The sequence below is a fragment of the Temnothorax nylanderi genome, unplaced genomic scaffold (genome assembly GCF_030848795.1).
Source record: "Temnothorax nylanderi isolate EJ_2023f unplaced genomic scaffold, tnyl_v1.0 TNYL_tig0157_pilon, whole genome shotgun sequence".
In the NCBI taxonomy this organism is placed as follows: domain Eukaryota; kingdom Metazoa; phylum Arthropoda; class Insecta; order Hymenoptera; family Formicidae; genus Temnothorax; species Temnothorax nylanderi.
This window is the reverse complement of record NW_027249219.1, coordinates 163,852-182,749: the sequence shown is the minus strand read 5'-3', so window position 1 is coordinate 182,749 and position 18,898 is coordinate 163,852. Positions and strand designations below refer to the sequence as shown.

At 39.1% G+C, this 18,898-nt stretch overlaps 1 protein-coding gene and 1 pseudogene across 1 annotated transcript in view; one reads left to right on the top strand and one right to left on the bottom strand.

Annotated features, from left to right (window-relative positions):
* The window catches only part of LOC139777660 (sodium channel protein Nach-like), a 197,930-nt gene that overhangs the window by 161,973 nt on the left and 17,059 nt on the right, over nt 1-18,898 (top strand). The window contains exons 8-9 of the mRNA XM_071715222.1: nt 5,728-5,778; nt 16,581-16,764. Coding sequence (XP_071571323.1) covers nt 5,728-5,778; nt 16,581-16,764 — 235 coding nt within the window. The remainder of the gene's footprint in view (nt 1-5,727; nt 5,779-16,580; nt 16,765-18,898) is intronic.
* On the bottom strand, nt 5,807-8,050 carry LOC139777678 (uncharacterized; annotated as a pseudogene).

Here is an 18,898-nt window from a genome sequence, read left to right as displayed (position 1 = left end):
AGGGTCTTAGCTCTGAAATCCTCTCCTAAATATGATAAAACTCGTCATCGCGCTGCTGTATCATCGCCGCGAACTCGGCTTGCCTCTGCATGCGCTCCGCGCGCATCTCACGGATCTCCTGCATCACCGCCTGCAGTGTAATCACTTCCGCCGTCATCTCCGGAGCGTCCGATTGTGGAGTCGCTGTCCGGAGCCGTTTTCTTGTGGGAGCGGTCGAAGCCATCTCGTCTTAATTAGCGCAGCTCGTCTCTTGTATCCCGGACGAGTCCCCAAAATGTTGCGCTGGCCGCGTCGCTCAATCACGCACAGACACTCACGCGCTCGCACTCCCGACGCTCGCGGAAATAAAGGAAACACTGCGGTTTAATAGGAAAACAATATCAGCGTTTATTATCGTCGCGATACAGAAGAGCGCGGACACACGTCCGAACGGTCCAGCAGCTCAAGACAAAATCCGTCAGTTGTTGTTTAAAATCAATCAATACAGCTCGTTGCTAATCCCCGTTCTAGACTGGAGGATGATCCTACTTATGGCTCTAGTGTAGACGGGTAAAAATCTAGAGTTTATGTATAGTTTATGTCACGTACACTATAGAAAGGAGGATGAGCCGAGAGTAGGATCATCCTCCAGTCTAGAACGGGCATAAGGACGTTTCGCATCTTGACGGAAAGACGGCTTGTTGCACGCTTCAGCTCGGAGTTCGAGAGCATACCGGGCAGCATGCACGCAACAATATGTATATCCCGATTTGGGACATACGTCTGGGATCTATCGAGAATATCCAGTAGATATCTAATACAAATTATGTTTTGAATGGTTATTTACTAGATATTATTATGTTTGCTAATAATTTTTGAGATTATGGCTATATTATACTTCTCGTATTATGCTGTACAACATTTTTGTCAACATTTTGTCAATATTTCAAAAATTTGAAAAGGTGATAAAATATTTCAATTTAAATGGCTATATGTTATCTAGATAAAGTAAATAGGACATTTATTTCTACCATTAATATATAATAAATAAATATTAAATGTTTTTTTATACAATTATTAAGGGGACATATACCTTTCTCGGACAAAAAAAAATAGCATACCTACTTCATGATTTTTTTCCGGCGAAAATATAACAGATACGAGGATCGGGTTTTTCACAAATGAAAATACACATTTTAGATTGCATTTTCTGTTTTTCGTTTATTATTTGTAATGGAAAGTACTTCCCCTACAGCTCCTCGCCCTAGGCCCTGCATGTCTTGTAGGGTTTTGCGATACCGGCGGAATTTCCAAGCGATTCATCTAACACAAAAACTCAAAAAGGGTCTCAAAATTTATGACATGATTTTTGTAATCCCTATCGGATGGGATTTCTAGAATTTTGATTTTTAATCAAATGACTTTCAAACTTAAGACATCGATTTTTGGCCAAAATTTTCATTTTGTTTTCTAAAAAAAAAATAATTTAAAAATTGCAAAAAGCATCCAATAGGGACTACAAAATTTTATATACTTGTGGTAGGTCTAAACGGCTATTAAATCGTTGAGTCGCTTTCGAGTTTCGACCAGTACCAATTTTGAAAACATGGTTCCGAGGAAAAAGCTTTTAAAGTTTTACAACAGGTTTACACTACAATAAAACTGATTTTTTTCAACTTACAAATCATCTATTCTAGGCCTAAAAGTGAATCCCTCTTAGCCAAATTTTCGTCCTCCAATTGATTTTTGGCAAGTCGGCGATGAATTCTGACCTCCCAAGTCGCGTGTTGCGCGTAAATGTCTGCTTGGCCGAATCGGCGAGTGTCACTTGAAGCTGTGAATTGCGCTTCATTTCGCCCAGTTATTCCCATTGTGCTTATTCTTTTTAATAAAGACGTGGCTTCCTCGTTAACTAGACAAACTGCTACATAAGTTAAGTTGCTATTTCAACGATGCACTGCTGTTCGAAATTTTTGGTGCCATTTTCCAAATTAAGTTATTATAACTTTCGTTATTATTTTGGGTAAACCCGCCGAGACAACATTTTAGCAACGTTTCATTAGACAGATCTTTATAGATAGAGTGAATCGCATTCTCGGGTGAGCCGCCTTTCTACCTGCGCGCCGCTCCACAAAAGGCTACCGCATGCCTGCATGTGCAGCGCCCAGTACAAAGCGCTGTATCCTCTATACTTGTTCAAATTTCAAAAAACGGCGTTAGGATTTCATTCTTAAGGGGATCCTATAGTGGCAGTAATTACCGACATTTAGTTAAAAGCAAACTATTTTTAATTGGCTTTACGGAATTGCAAAATTCTTTTAAAGAATTAAAGTACGCACAAAAATGTAGAGGGCTAGGGTCGGTTTTACATCCAAAACGAAAAAAAAATTGAAAATTTGGGCACATAGAGCTGTCACTGACGACAATATTTGGTTATACAAAAATACTGCAGTTTATATATACAAAATGAGAATCTAGCCCTCTAGGGAAAACATTGAAAAACAATATCATGCAATTACAACTACGATAGAAGTCTAGAAAAAAAGTGTCATGCTTTTAACTTTTATATATGCAAAAGCACATGCAGGTTGATAGGATAAGCAGTATTGCGTGTAGCGAGAGATGGCGCAGCAATCGAACAAGGACAGATGCCTCTCGTTAGACAAGGACAGATATAGATATATAACATAGAAAACAGGATTAGAAATGTTGACATTATCGACATCGAGGAAGTTCGGCCTTCGCTATAGGATCCCCTTAAGACATTAAACGTTCAAAATATGCAAGGAAAAAAATCGATTTTTTCAAACCAAGAAAAGGGCGCGAGAAACGGGAAACGAATTTCAATGAAACGTATTCCTATAAGTAGTAAAACATAATGAAGCGCTAGTGCGCAACGCTCAGTTTTCGGGAAAAACGCTCTTAAAAAATAGATACACAGATATATCGGTTCGCGAGCGGAAAGGAGAATGTTAAAAGAGTGACGATTTTGGCCCCCAAGCGTAAAGTGAATAGACCTTGAAAAATCATTGTTTCCCATAAAGCACAAAATATTTTTTAAAAATTTGTAAAATCTTTTAAAAATATTGCTTCGAAAAATAAAATATGTTTAACTCAATCAGCAATAATTGTTTCACGTTTGAAAGATTTTTTTTAATATTTAAAAAATATACATCTTTACATCTTACTTTGGAAAATATTATTTTGTACATCTATATTATCGCAGCAGTGTTGGGTGAGCTTTGCGTTGTATTGCTGGCAAAGATATGTCTCGCGGATGTCATGATTTTGCTTCACCGGCAGCTTGCTTATATTTTAGCACCCAACTGACTTATGAGTTAGTCTTACCATTATGCGCCGCCTAGTGGCGTCATTGCAAACTAACACGGAAAGATGCGCTACCATGCATCTTTCTTAATTAAGAATATTTCATAATATTTCAAAAATATTTGAAAAAAGGTTATAAAGCCAATAATAAATAAATTTAAAATATTTTTTAAATATTTTGGAACGAGATTATAAAACAATAAAAATATGTAGATTTAAATTAATATTTCAAAAATATATTTCAAATATTTAAGAAAATATTGTCTGGGTGATAAAAAAGAACATTTTTATAAATATTTTTAAGATTCTTAAAATATTCTTAAAAATGTTACCACAAAATGTTCTTAAATCATTTTAAAATATTCCTAAAACTATTTTAAAATGTTTCTTGCAATATTTTTACAGAAATATTCAAAAATATTTTTTGAAAACATTTTGTGCTGTATGGGTTGTGTCCTCAAATAACAGGAAATAACAATCATTTGTCCGACAAGTGGTGGAAACATTGCTAAAATGACTTAAATGCAGTTAAGGCTCCTGGATGGTCACCGCGGCCATATTGGATTCTTACTATTGAGGCGAGGAAAACACCCAATTTTGTTGTGCATGCCATTTTCAAATAAAAAGACATTTCAATAAAACATCACTATAGATCGTTTCAGAACACTTCCGAAATTGGCCGAAAACTACCCTTTTCCCTCGACAATAAACAAACAGCCATAAAACGAAGCCTAAACATACGGGAAAAACAGCCGTTTAACGACTATCGAAAGGAGGTGAAAACGTTCCTTCCGCATGCAAATCTTACTTTTCGGTCAATTTTACGACTTTCACGAATACGTTAAACGTTAGAGCACAAGCACAGAGCGAATAATAAAGAAATAGCATGCACAACAAAATAGGTTGTCAACATGTCACAAAGGACAGAATTCTCCATTGGAGAGGGTTCTGATTTCTGCCGCGACGGTACGTCGCCACCGTCAACGCAGAGTTCTCGGCTGACCATCCAGGAGCCTTAAAAAATGACATTATCCGCATACGTAATAGTAATAATTAAAATCATGATTCTAATCAGAATTGTGAGTACATTCTGCATGTAAAGATCGCGAACTACATTAGCACTAATCTAGATGCACTACGTGGAAGTACAGATCCGCTTAGCATCCCTTGACAGAGATCAGGACTCCACAGTTCGTCATTCCTGTGACCCTCTCTGTCGTGCGCGCGCGTTTGCGTGTGCGTGTGCGTTTGCGTGTGTGTGTGCGTGTGCGTGTGCGTTTGCGTGTGTGTGTGCGTGTGCGTGTGCGTGTGCGTGTGCGTGTGCGTGTGCGTGTGCGTGTGCGTGTGCGTGTGCGTGTGCGTGTGCGTGTGCGTGTGCGTGTGCGTGTGCGTGTGCGTGTGCGTGTGCGTGTGCGTGTGCGTGTGCGTGTGCGTGTGCGTGTGCGTGTGCGTGTGCGTGTGCGTGCGTGTGCGTGTGCATGCGTGCGTGCGTGTGTGTGATGTTGTTCTCGCGTTGCAACACGCAACCCCTATGTGGTTCTCCTGATCTCTATCAAGGGATGCTAAGCGGACTGTACTTCCACGTAGTGCATCTTGCTTAGTGCTAATGTAGTTCGCGATCTTTACATGCAGAATGTACTCACAATTCTGATTAGAATCATGGTTTTAATTATAATTACAGTTAAAAAATGAAATTATTCGCATATGTATCAATGTCATTTTTTTACTGTATTTAAGCCATTTTAGCAATGTTCCCACCACTTGTCGGACAAATAATTGTTATTTCTTGTTATTTGAGGACCCAATTTAAGCAATGATTTTTCAAGGTCTATTCACATTACGCTTGGGAGCCAAAATCGACACTTTTTTAATATACTACTTTATTTTCGTCGAAGCGGCGTAGCAACGCAGCTAAGATGCTTGACTGCTACGCTGTCGGACTGGGTTCAATTCCTGTCGACTTTTTGTAAACATTTTTTTTTTCAGCATAAGTAATAATAAAATAGTTAAGCAAAATTACTTTATTTAAATAAATTTAACAATTCTAACAAGAAATAATAAATAAAAGAAAAGAAAATGTTTACTCTACCTTTAAAAAATGTTTTTAGTACACAGAATTAACTTTAATTATAATAACTACTATTATATCGAATAATAGTTATTATTCGCTGCTTGAAATGTTATAAATAAATTTGAAGACAATGATTAAATTACTGCACTTTGAAATAATAAAACACGTATTTCTCGAAAACGGCACTTTACTATGTTTCACTACGAGTGAAAGACTATTATAGGAATTAGTTTTATTAAAATCCATTTCCCAGTCCTCGCACCCTCCCTTTGTAAGTATACAAAAAAGCTTTTAACTTATTTTGTACATATAGAGCATTCAAATAAATAATAAAGTTGTTACTATTTCAGGTACTAGAATATGCAATCTTAGGGATATTCAGTGCTTGAAGAAATATAAGTGTAAGTGTGCGTAAGTACATATATAAATCTACATTTGAATTTGAGTACTTTTAATTTTCAAATCTTTTAAATGTTTATATTTATTTATATTAAATAAATTTATGTTAAATAAACACTAGCGCTTTGTATTGAAATGTTCCTATAAATAATACTATAATAATAAGCACTCACACATAATCGTTTCCAGTAGAGCTTCGAAGTTTGTTTGGATCTGGCTATCCGATTTTTCGGATAACAAGTAAATTTGATACTTTAAATTCAGATTCAATTTAACACTCAATTTAAATTTTCTAAGATACCTGAATAATAAAAATATTAAATCCAAATTCGGGTCGTGATTGCAATGGATTCATTAGATTTAAATCCGAGTTTGGACCGGGGTGAAAAAGTATATTCAGGCCACCGTATATTTGAGATATGGATGTGTGTGTAAACGTGTTATAAATAGTAATTATACAGAAAGAGAACAACCTCACCGATTTCAATGACCTTGACATATGTTGTCAAGGACGTAATCCTGAGTAACTCTTCCTTGTAACTTAATTGGCGGTCACTGCTTATTTAAAAGTTATGAACAAAAAAAGGTTGAGAAATTTTACAAGTTTACAAGTAAGTCAGTGCTAAGGGAAGTAATTTACTGATATGTGTGTATAGACAGTACACATATAAGCTACCGCCCCTCCTTCGCAGTCAGAGATGGGTGGGGGTGGACCTTGGTTCGCGTGGAAAGTTTTTCACCCATACAACAATTGGGTTGGGTTAGACCTGTGGTGGGTTATGAGTACAGAACTATGAATTACGGTTAATAAATATGTATGCCTTTATTCTTAATATCACAGCTACTTGAATATCTAACGGTCAGAGCTAGACTGCTTCGTCATCTCAAAATCTCAAACATGGTGGAAGGTCACGCTATCGGCGTTCGTAAATCCATCTTGTGCGTTCATCCATCGACCACGGACTTATAGATGCCGCCCCCCCCCCCCCCCCACCCCCCGAGTGACTTGGCTTCAAGTCGCGAATCGGACGGTACGACGTCCAAGTTCCTAGCCTCTGGTTCCCGACGGGCCTGGTTGAGGCTCGTCCGAGTTTTTGGCTGGGGCCACCTGTCTCGGCTATCTCAATGAATGCGGGTTTGAGACGGTCCACACTGACCTCCGTTGGCTGTCCCTTGTAATTGATCCTGTAAACAGAATTAGAGACTCTTTTCATTATTAAAAATGGTTCTTCGTATGGTTGCTCCAGCGGTTTCCTCGCCTTGTCCACTCGTAAGAAGACGTGTGTGCAGGTCTGCATGTCTTTATGCATAAAGGCTCTTCTTTTTACATGGTGCGCTGTGGGCTGCGCGCAAACTTTCTTCATATGCTCCCTAAATTTTTCTATAAATATTTGTGGGTATCGGCTGCTTAGTTCCGTCGCGAAATATTCACCTAGCAGCGTCGTTCCATATACTAATTCTGCAGTCGATGCTGATATGTCCTCTTTGTAACTCGAACGGAGACGGAGTAATGTCACTGGAAGGATTTCAGTCCAATTTTGTATTCCATAACACTTAATCGCGGTTTTAAGTGATCGGTGCCATCTTTCTATAATCCCGTTGGACTATGGATGGTACGCGGTAGTACGAATTCTCCTGCTCCCAATTAGCTTCACTAGCGCTTCGAATATCAGGGATTTGAACTGGGCTCCGCGATCGGTCGTTATAATTGCTGGAGTTCTGAACCTAGCGACTCATGTTGAAAAGAAGGCAGTAGCTACGGTATTTGCCGACGTGTCCACTATTGGTACTGCTTCAGGCCAACGAGATTTATCTATCATCGTCAGGCAATACCTATATCCGTTTGATATGGATAGATCGAGGTCCTAAAATATCTAAATGTATGTGTTGAAACCTTTCCTCAGGTACCTCTATATGTTCCGGAATCCTCCTGTTATGCCGAATCTTTGCGCGCTGGCATGCCAGACAGGTTCTCGCCCACTTGGCGATGTCCCTGTTCATACTGGGCCATATGAAACGCTGTCCAATCGTCTTCCTCGTAGCTCTGCCACTCGGGTGTGCGAGGTTATGTATTGCATCGAAGATCCTTTTCCTTAATGTCGCAGGGACGTAGATCCTGATTTGCCTGGAGACATCGCAGTAAATTACTTTCTCGCTGTTGTCCAGTCGTAATTCCTTTAGTTTCGATGCTGCTGGCGATTGCAATAGAGTCCGTAATTCTTCATCCTCTTGTTGCTCGGCAGCCAGTTCCTCTGTACTGACAATTACGGGCATGTCGATGGCGCTAATTCTGGATAGCGCATCCGCGACTTCGTTCTCTTTGCTTGCAATGTGTTCTATCTTGTGAACTGCGCTATATAGTCTAGCTGTCGTAGCTGTCTTAGTGACGCCTTAGTCGGATTCTGCAAAAAAGCATAGGTAAGTGGCTTTTGATCTGTACGAATTGTCAATTGTTGTCGTCCTTCAACTAAATATCTAAAAAATTTTATTCCTTCGTATACCACCAATAATTCTCTGTCATATGCGCTATATTTACGCTGTGTTTCGGTCAATTTCCTGGAAAAGAATCCCAGTGGCTGTCGAGTTCCTTCGTATTCCTGCTCCAAGACCGCTCCGATCGCTACCTCCGAGGCGTCTGTGCTCAATACCAATGGTGCTTCCGCGATTGGGTGTGTTAATAAGGCTGCTTGAGCTAACTGCTCTTTGCATTTATGAAATGCTTGTTCGATTGGTTGGTCCCATTGAATTCGGCCTCTATCCTTCTTCCTTGAACCAGCTATGAGTGCATGAAGCGAAGCCTGTACGTCTGCCGCCTTAGGAATAAAACGTCTATAAAAGTTGAGCATTTCCAAGAATCTGCGAAGTTCTTCCATCGTTTCCGGCTTCTTATAGTTAAATATGGCCTCGACTTTGCTTTTCAAGGGTTTCGTTCCCTCCTCCAATACCGAATACCCCAGATATTGGACTTCAGATTCTCCAAATCTGCATTTGTCTATGTTAATCGTAAGGTCGTATTGTCTGAACCTAGAAAATATCTCTCGGAGATGCTCCACGTGGTCCTCTTCTGTTTCCGATGCGACTATTACATCATCTATATAACAGAAACAAAATTTTAGCCCTCTAAGTACTGTATCCATGAAACGTTGAAAGGTTTGGGCCGCGTTTCGTAATCCAAATTGCATGACTTTAGGCTGGAACAATCCGAAGGGTGTTATTATGGCCGTCTTCTCCTTATCCTGTTCTGCTATTGGTATCTGATGATTATGCTCTATTTAAATCGATTGTACTAAATACCTTGTGTGCGAGAGTGCACGTATACGCGAGTGATAGCGCGCGTAGGACGAGGAAACACACTTCAAAAAGTCACTAAGTACACTAAAATAAGTATATTACAAATGAAGTTAATACAAACAATATGTACAAGTTCGTTTTTTTTTTTTTTCAGCAAATAACTCGTGACAAAAGCGCGCACAGAATTGAGTACGGCGTGCAAGAAGCAGCAAAGCGTGTTCGCGAAGCGAGATAGCGAAGATTCGTATTCGAACGAAAGCGAATTCTACGCGGTGTACTAAAGCGGTTTTACTTGGGGTGAACTGCGAGCGAGAGAGAGCCTCTCCGTCGAAGCAAGCTCTTTGGTATTACAATTAGGGCCCCACTTCCGATGACCTTGAATTTGACATATATTGTCAAGGACACCCTCCCGAGTAACATGCAAGTGATTTTAGTCGGGGGTCGCTTTTTATTAAAAAGTTATTAACAAATAAAGTTTGAAAAATATAGCAGCTATTTTGAGTATTGGAATCTGTTCTATGTATTTTTGCCCCCCGAATTCAAAACTGTTGATAAAATTTGGGGGGTGTATGCCCTGCTTTATAGAAGTTGTGATTTTTGTTAAAGCAGGGCACACACACACACGTGTGTATGCCCTGCTTTATAGAAGTTGTGATTTTCGTTAAAGCAGGGCACACACACACACGTGTGTATGCCTTGCTTTATAAAAGTTGTGATTTTCGTTAAAGCAGGACACACACACGTGTGTATGCCCTGCTTTATAGAAGTTGTGATTTTCGTTAAAGCAGGGCACACACACACGTGTGTATGCCCTGCTTTATAAAAGTTGTGATTTTCGTTAAAGCAGGGCACACACATTATGATTTTTGTGAGAACACGAGAATTATGTTTACTGTGCAAGGTGAAGCAAGGTCTACCCCACAAAGTCATTAACTTTTGAAAATGATGATTTTATGTCAATATTTACCACAATATCTTAGTAAATACAAGCGACCCCCAAATTTTATCAACAGTTTTGGATTCGGGGGGCAAAAATACATAGAACAGATTCCAATACTCAAAATAGCTGCTATATTTTTCAAACTTTATTTGTTAATAACTTTTTAATAAAAAGCGACCCCCGACTGAAATCACTTGCATGTTACTCGGGAGGGTGTCCTTGACAATATATGTCAAATTCAAGGTCATCGGAAGTGGGGCCCTAATTGTAAAAATTTACCAGCTCTTTTATAAACGAGCTTTCTCTCGGCAATCACCAATAGATTTAAAGCGTTGGCGGTGACCTCAGGTCTTTACGTGCGATTGACGGCCAAAGGGAGCGCCGCGCATTGATTCGCACCTGACATGCGCGAGGCGCGAATTGTGACAAGCGATTGGCAATCGGCTGCCTACGTCACCGCAACGTGCCGACGCGAGACGAAATATTGGTAACCGGCCGTTAGCAATTGTTGTTGTTTGTCACGCCGACAATGTTTATAACCTGGGTTTTTCTATCGCACAAGGACATAAAAACAGCGTTCGAGAAACGTCTTGAAAATTATAGATTGAATAATGTTCCTGGAAAAGCCCATGTTATAATGCAAAGCACGAAGAATTACATAGGATTATATATTTTATTAAATAACGAAGGCACACGCATTGTGCCTTTTCGTGCGACAAAATCGATGCACGCTACGATGAAATCGCGATCTCAAACACCTTGCATCCATGTAATTAATACAAAAAAATCTTGTATATTTGGCACAGGATACTGATCAGGCTTAGCAATTTTATTAACTCCCCTATAATCTCCGCATATTCGCCATCCTCCGGTCCTTTTCCTCTGCATGTGCATGGCACTAGTCCATTGGCCGTTTCCTGGCTTGTCGCGTCCGTCAGCGATCCATTGTTCGATTTCCGTCTTGGCATATTTATCCCTTATGAAAAAGTAGTACTGGTTTTAATACTGAACAAAGTATTGGTGAAAGTACTGGAGACATAAGTACTCAAAGTACTACTAAATTCGACCATACTGACTTCGTCAGTACTCCTTCCCAGTACTCATCCAATACTCATTCAGTACTCCCTTCAGTACTTCCTCTAGTGTGTACTCCCTCCAGTACGCCCTCCAGTACTTTCTCCAGTACTCCCCCCAGTACTCCCCCCAGTACTCCCTCCAGTACTCTCCCCCCAGTACTCCCTCCAGTACTCCCACCAGTACTCCCTCCAGTACTCCCTCCAGTACTCTTTTAGTACTTATCGAATACTCGTGGGATACTAACGTGTGGTACAGGCGCAGTAGGGGAGAGTGGGCACCCTTGAACCACGTTTTTTCAAATCACATTAAATAGATTTTTAATAACTTCATTATAATATAAATGAGACTATTCGATGTTTAATATAATAAACTTTGTTTGTAAATGATTTAAGAAGTAAATTTTCAGAAATATTTTGCAAAAATAATGATATTTCGAAATGCTGCGTTTGTCACAGTGGACCCCACGCGTGGGGTCGATTGAGCCATAGCGTAGGGTACACTGTGACATGTAATGTGAAAGGTAGGGTACCCTGTGACACGTAGTCTATTAACCCTTCTCTCTAGAAAAAGGAAAAACCAAGACTGTGCTAGAGAACCAATTTATCAATAATCGTGTCATATTTGTTTCATCAGATGACCTAAGAAATTGAAAACTGAAAACAAAGTCCTATAACCTCATTTTTTGTCGTAACCTAGCAGAGATCAACGAATATTGCCTCACAGCGACTCGATTACATGTGATCTGTAACTAAAGGGTGAAAAAAAAAGAAAATGAAAGTGTGGTGTTACGTACGGAAATTTTATATTTTCGACGACGCACGTTAGAAGTTTTGAACGCTTAAACGACGCACGCTAGGCTCGGAATTCCGAGCGAACGCTCAGTTTCCTGTAAATGTTTATCTTATCGGACGACCCTTGGAGGGCTGGGGGCCAGATGGGGCCCAAAACTACGCTTCTAAAATGTTCTAGAAGCTTCTAGAAAACCTCCCCCCTTAAGACGCGATGGAAATGGCGGGAATCTCGCGCGGGAGATTCCGGTCTTTTTCGGGTATAAATAGGGCGGAAAAACGCCGCGGAAAGCAGATAGTTCCGAGCTTCGGCTCCTTCTAGATAGTTCCGAGCTTCGGCTCCTCCCAGATAGTCCTAAACTTCAGCTCCTTACACATATTCCTTCGGCTCTAGCATTCAATTGCTCAGCCATTCCTTCGGCTCTAGCATTCAATTGCTCAGCCACATAGTCTTAGATCTAAATCATTTTCCTAAATCTCACTCAATTCCTTAAACTCAATCTTGGGATTTAGTCCCTGTACTTTTATATTTTAAGACTGCGCCTCACGCATAACTTGTACTAAATTTTAAGAATAAAGGTAAGATAAGTTTGAAGAGGAAAAGCTCGAAATCTGGAATCTCATCTCGTGTTAAAATTCTTAATCGATCACTTCTAAGATTCGACTCGCAGTTGTCGCTGACAAAGTGCGTGGCAATTGGTTCTGAGCGCTGACGAAGAGTGTGGCGAGCAGATACCCTTGCTGCCGAGAGCGTGGCGATTACGGGGTTGATCCTTGGAAATCATAATTAATTCCCGAAAGTGAATTTGGCCTTTACGCTGCCGATCTGAGCGCTGACGAAGAGTGTGGCGAGCAGAGTGTGGCGGATTGGCTTTTGAGCGCTGACGAAGAGTGTGGCGAGCTATAAAATTCATTTTCGAGGATTCGGGTTAGATGACGAAAAAGGGAGGTAGACGAACTCAAATTAAAAGGATTAGGTTCCAGATTAAAAAAGCAGTAATTTCTAATCAAGATCCTCTTCCCCTCCTCCAGCGATTACAACAACTACAAAACGCACCTCCATTTAAACCTATTCCTGTCGACTTCGACATCGATTATCCCCATTATAATCAGATAAATAAAAGTGATCTTCGGTACAAAATTTATAAACTCAGATATCTTTTCGGTCCCGAATAATAACAACATTAATAATAATAGCCTTCACACGACTTGTCCAAATCCCTGGTAAATTGCTTAAATGCATTGACCAAAAAACGGACGAACAACAAACAGAACGTGACAGTGGATATGATTATCGATGGAAATTATTTCATTTTATAGGAAAATTCAGGCACTAACATTTACTATTCCGCGATCGAAACACACTACGGAAACTCGCGCTGTCACGTAGGTAGGTTAGGTAGTTCTGTAAGCGTGGCACAGAAGACCCCATCAACCTGCGTCACATTGGACCCCACTGAACATCGATATTATTTATCGTAAATATTTCAGATACAGAACAATCAAACGTTTTTGTGCGCACGTTGGTATTGAACCTAGATCCCGACGAACGTCTTATGAATTTTTTTTAATTGTAGAATCCCTAGAAATTCATATTATACATATCAAAAAGTTATGACAAGTAAAAATTTACTTTGCAAGGCTCCAATTACATATCTGCCTTTAACTAAAGTATACATATATGCTTATTTTGGCATAATTTTTTGATGGAAGTTATATATGTTTTGAAAACAAAAGTTTTCATACCCACCGTCACTATTTTGCAGAACGTTAATACAGAAAACTCGCATTGTCACATTGGACCCCGTGGCTCAAGGGAGTCCACTCTACCCTACTTGCGCAGTACTATCCAAGTAGAACAAAAAGTCAAGATGATATCAAAATAACGTCATATTGATAGTTTAGTGTGTTAATTTAGTATTTTATTAATTTAATATTTCCAAGATACGTTACGAAAAAGTAGTACTAGCAATCAGTACTCGTAGTATTGACAGTATTAGTATGTTAATACTCATGAATATTGCAAAATGGTCAGTACTGTATGTGCCTATTAGTTCTTACAGTACTGGCAGTACTATCATGATAGTACTCCGAATATTAATCTGATAAAGTACTGACCACTTCAATACTTTGAAGTACTAATGAGTATTATTGCTTGTAGTACTGCCAGTACTGTAAGCACTGACAGACACAGTACTGACCATTCTGCAGTATTCATGAGTATTAACATACTAATACTCTCAATACTACAAGTACTGATCACTCAGTACTGAGTACTGATTGCTAGTACTACTTTTTCGTAAGAGATATCTTCTGGGCGACAATCTTCTTATCCTATCTACGACGGGTGGGCCTCGCGTAACTATATAATGTTTTACGTCGTGCTTGATCATCTCTCTTTTCCCTGGTCGAGTAATCTCTATGTACTCTTCCAAGATCTTACGGTAGCGAGCATCCCGTTTGAGCGTAGATATCGACTGCGTACTAATACTGGCTATGCGCCCCTGGGTCTTCAGGCCTGTAATTCGATTAATTAGCTTTTTGTTTTTTATATCAACTAAGAGATCATAGTGACATAAAAAATCAGCGCCTATAATTGGCTGGAACACATTAGCTACTATAAATGTCGAGTCACAGTTTCGCCTAAGCCCCAGGTTAAGCTCCAGTCTTCTCTCTCCGTAGCACTTAATTACTGACCCGTTCGCTGCATACAACTTAAGACTAGTAGCCTTACTTTGTTTTCCGGTCCAATTTTTTGGCAGAACGAATATGTCGGATCCGGTATTAATTAAAAAGGAAGCTCTGGTATTCTTATCGAACATCACGAGGCGCGACTGCTTTTCGTTGCCTGCCACGGCCGCCTCAATTCGCGCTGGCGATCCTAATTTTCCTGACTTTTTGCATCCTTCTTCCAAGTGCATGGTTCAAGTGCATTTATATGACTCCTTTTCGAACCTATTGTGATAATAACAATAGTCATCATTATGCGGTTGCCTACTCACGGATTTACTGCGTTCTCTTGACTTTTGGAATTGACTCGAGAGTATCGCTGCCTCTGTTACGCTGTCTAGATCTCTTTCTACGGACCTCCGTGCTTAATTTCTGCACCATTTGCCTGAATTCCTGCACCTGAGTTTCGAGGGAATTGCTCGGACTGCTGGCGCCGCTGTTCGCTTGCTGAATCTCAAGCAATTGACCCTGTGGCCTTATAACCCCGATGATCCGATCTGCCTGTAACGCCAGCTGACTCAAATCCTCTACCTGGCTTATTGAATTTGTTCAAGGAACAAGGTACGCAAAACATTTTCTGTGCATTGGCTTCCTGCCAAGTTGCGCAGACGTTGCAGAAAATGGGAAAGTTTCTTGTTACTCAGCTCCTGTCCTCGCAACAGTTTTCTTAATTTTGATTCTTGCGACTTGCCAAACGATTCTAAGTCTTTTAAGCGCTTCGTATTTTCCTTTGCGCGGCGGATTATTCATAATATTGGCCACAAATGGTTCTATAGCGGGATCCAGATGGATTAGCACATACCGATATTTGGTGTCGTCTCCCGTTATTCGGTTCAGCGCAAACGTTGCTTCGATTACCTGGAACCAATACGTCAGAATCTCTCGCCAGAAAAGCTGCGGCAGCTTGATCTACTTAGCTGAGCTTATCCATGACCCTTGCGTTGCGGGATGCAGTTGGTTCACTTCTGGCTGCGCTTCGTATGCGGCAAGGCCCCCGCCAGGTCGCCGCTCTGAGGCCGCATCTGCCCGTGCCTGTTCTCCGTAGAATCCCTCGGCGTTTTCAGGATCCTGGTTGGAACGCGTCGGACTTCGGTGGACCAAAGACATCTCTCGCGGAAATCACGTCGGGGTCACCAAATTATTCCCTGTGGCGGGTTATGAGTACAGAACTAAGAATTACGGTTAATAAATATGTATGCTTTTATTCTTAATATCACAGCTACTTGAATATCTAACGGTCAGAGCTAGACTGCTTCGTCATCTCAAAATCTCAAACATGGTGGAAGGTCACGCTATCGGCATTCGCAAATCCATCTTGTGCGTTCGTCCATTGACCACTGATTTATAGATGCCGCCACAGACTTTTAATTACATTGAAGCGAAGTTTACCCCACCCTGGCCTGCTTATAGGGCAAACAAGGTCTATCATTGTACGAATCGGATTTTCAACTTTCCACGCGAACCGAGGTCCACCTCCACCCACCCCCGCCTGCGAAGGAGGGGCGGTAGCCTCTTTTAATTTAAAATTACATTTGTTCATAACTTTTAAATAAATAATGACCGCCGATTAAGTAAGGAAAAGTTACTCAGGATCACGTCTGTGACAACATGTGTCAAGGTCGTTGAAATCGGTGAGATTGCCCTCTTTCTGTATAATTATTGAATGCTTTTTCATAAGTTTTTTACTCTTTCCTTTTCTGGCAAAAATATACTTCATATCTGATTCAGTTGTTTTCTTTTTTTTATATATAAATAAGATTTGTTTCACAAATTATCCAAATTACTTAAATAATTCAAATGCTGTTTTGACTTTTCGAAGTGGAACCAATTTAAAATATTTGATTATCAAGATATCAAAATATTCAAAACTACTATATAAAACAGCCACATAGCAAATTGAAGCAAAGAATCAAGAATTTCAATTAATGTAAGTTATAAATACATATTTTGTTTCATATGTATTTTTATTATTTTACAGCATTTTCTGATACTTCATGGCCAGAGATGAACCAAAATCTACCAAAGACGACAGATAGTATAGAAAAAGCACCTTGTGGGTGCATACCGGATTGCTCCCTGTACTATTACCCCATTGAAAGTTCCTTTGGAACTCTCGATACTACTGTTTACTATACTGGTGGCAGTTTCTCAAAGAACCCTCGGTAAAGAAAATAATTTATTCGCATATATAAAGCATTAAATTAAACATCTTTTTTGAAATATGCATATTTTCTTACTAATTTTAAAAGAATTTTTATTTGACAAGATTAGATTTAATTTTATTATTAATCTCATGCAGTTTTTTATATTAACATCTAAAAAAAATGTATATAAGTATAATAGAGAGCAAACATGCTATCCAGTTTCAGTATAATAAATAGAATTGCATTTGTATTAAGCTTCTTTCTTTATAAGTCTCTTTACATTTTCTACAATTGATCTATGTACATGTAGATCGGCTCAAAGGAGAAAGAAAGGCTTGGTGCAAATGTAGTTTAACTTTATTACACCTGAATATTACTTTTGTTCTCGATTAAAATTAAATAAATGGTAAATATAGGTACCGAATAGGGGAGCCCGCCCCGATGACCTTGACCTTGACATATGTTGTCAAGTTCATGATCCTGAAAAACATTCCGAAGGTTTTTTGTTATTTGTTAAAAAGTTATTAACAAAAAAAGTTTAAAAAATATAGCAGTTATTTTGAGTGTTGAAAGGCATATTAAGGGAAATAATTTGCTGATGTGTGTATAGACAGTACACATGTAGGCGGAGGAGAGGCTATCGCCCCTCCCCCGCAAGCAGGGGTGGGTGGGAGGTGGATGTTGGTTTGCGTGAAAAGTTGAAAACCTCAACCGTACAATGATAGACCTTGTTTTGCCCTGAATGCAGGGGTGGAGTGGAGTAGGGTGAACTTCGTTTTGCGTGAAGAGTACAATGCTGTTCATCTACGTAAACCGAGGTTCGGGCCGGCTGCCCCTCTCCCGCTTACATGTGTACTTCTATCCCGTTAAAGTAGAGCATACTACGTATTTGATTGTGTGTCAAATTTTGTAAACACTCTGAACACTCTTGGTATACATATATGAAGGACATTACTACTGTTAGTAACTATTTATTCGTACAAGTATTCAGTCTCCAGAATAATCTTACTCAGTAAATATCACAACGCAAAATTTCATAATGCATTTACATGAGTGACTTTTTAACTCGCTTTAACAAAAAGACTGTTCAATATATTAACAATTCACTACTTTAAATGACTTTCCTTCGTTCATACATGTACTATTTCTACATACATAGTCGTTTATGCCTTTCAATACTCAAAATAACTGCTATATTTTTCAAACTTTTTAACAAATAACGAGCGACGGCTAAAACCTTTGGAATGTTGTTCAGGGTCATGACCTTGACAACATATGTCAAGGTCAAGGTCATCGGGGCGGACTTCCCTATTCGGTATATTTACCAACTAAATAATTAACAAAAAGTTGTTTAGAATAAGAATAATATTTAGAATAATATTTTTTAGAATAAGATATTTCTTGAAGTAGAGAATTCTTTTATTCTAAAAATCATCAAGAGACCAAGAATTTTCTTTCAGGATTATAGCACACAAAAATATAAGTCACAACTAATTAATCACAACTAATAAGGAAATCCTGTGAAGTGACAAATTCTGATTTTAATGAAACTTTACATAGATATAGTGTTACGTCCAAACCCCAGGATTCGGGTAATTATTACTGGGAAGCGAAAGAAAGGCTAATCAGAGGGAGGGGGGGATGTGTTGTCATGGTTTTATTCGATTATTCTGGCGTTAGAATATTTGTGATTTAATTAGATTGTTAATTTTATTTATATTATTAGGAGATTGTTTAACGTTTTAATACGTTAACTTAAACACGTTATCATGTTTTTTGATATTTATTTTCTTCTTTTATAGTAATCCATTCCGAAGAAGACTAAGTACAGTCGAAACGTTAACCGTGTGTATTGTTTGTTTAATAAATTGTTTCTATTTTAATCCAATATCTCTCTTTTGGCACTCATGATTTGGCCGTTTGAACATGCATAGCTAAAATTATAAATTTAACAAGAGTAAAAAGAACACTATAAAGTTTATAATATAAACTACAATTTTTTCCTCGATAATTAATATTTAATTCTTATTGTGCATTTAAATATTAAATTTAAATACTATGCTATGCTATGCTAAAGTTAATGTTTTTAATGTAGGACTTTTTTTCTGATAAAAAAGCGTATTGGCCAAAAACGGGGATTTCTATTTATACA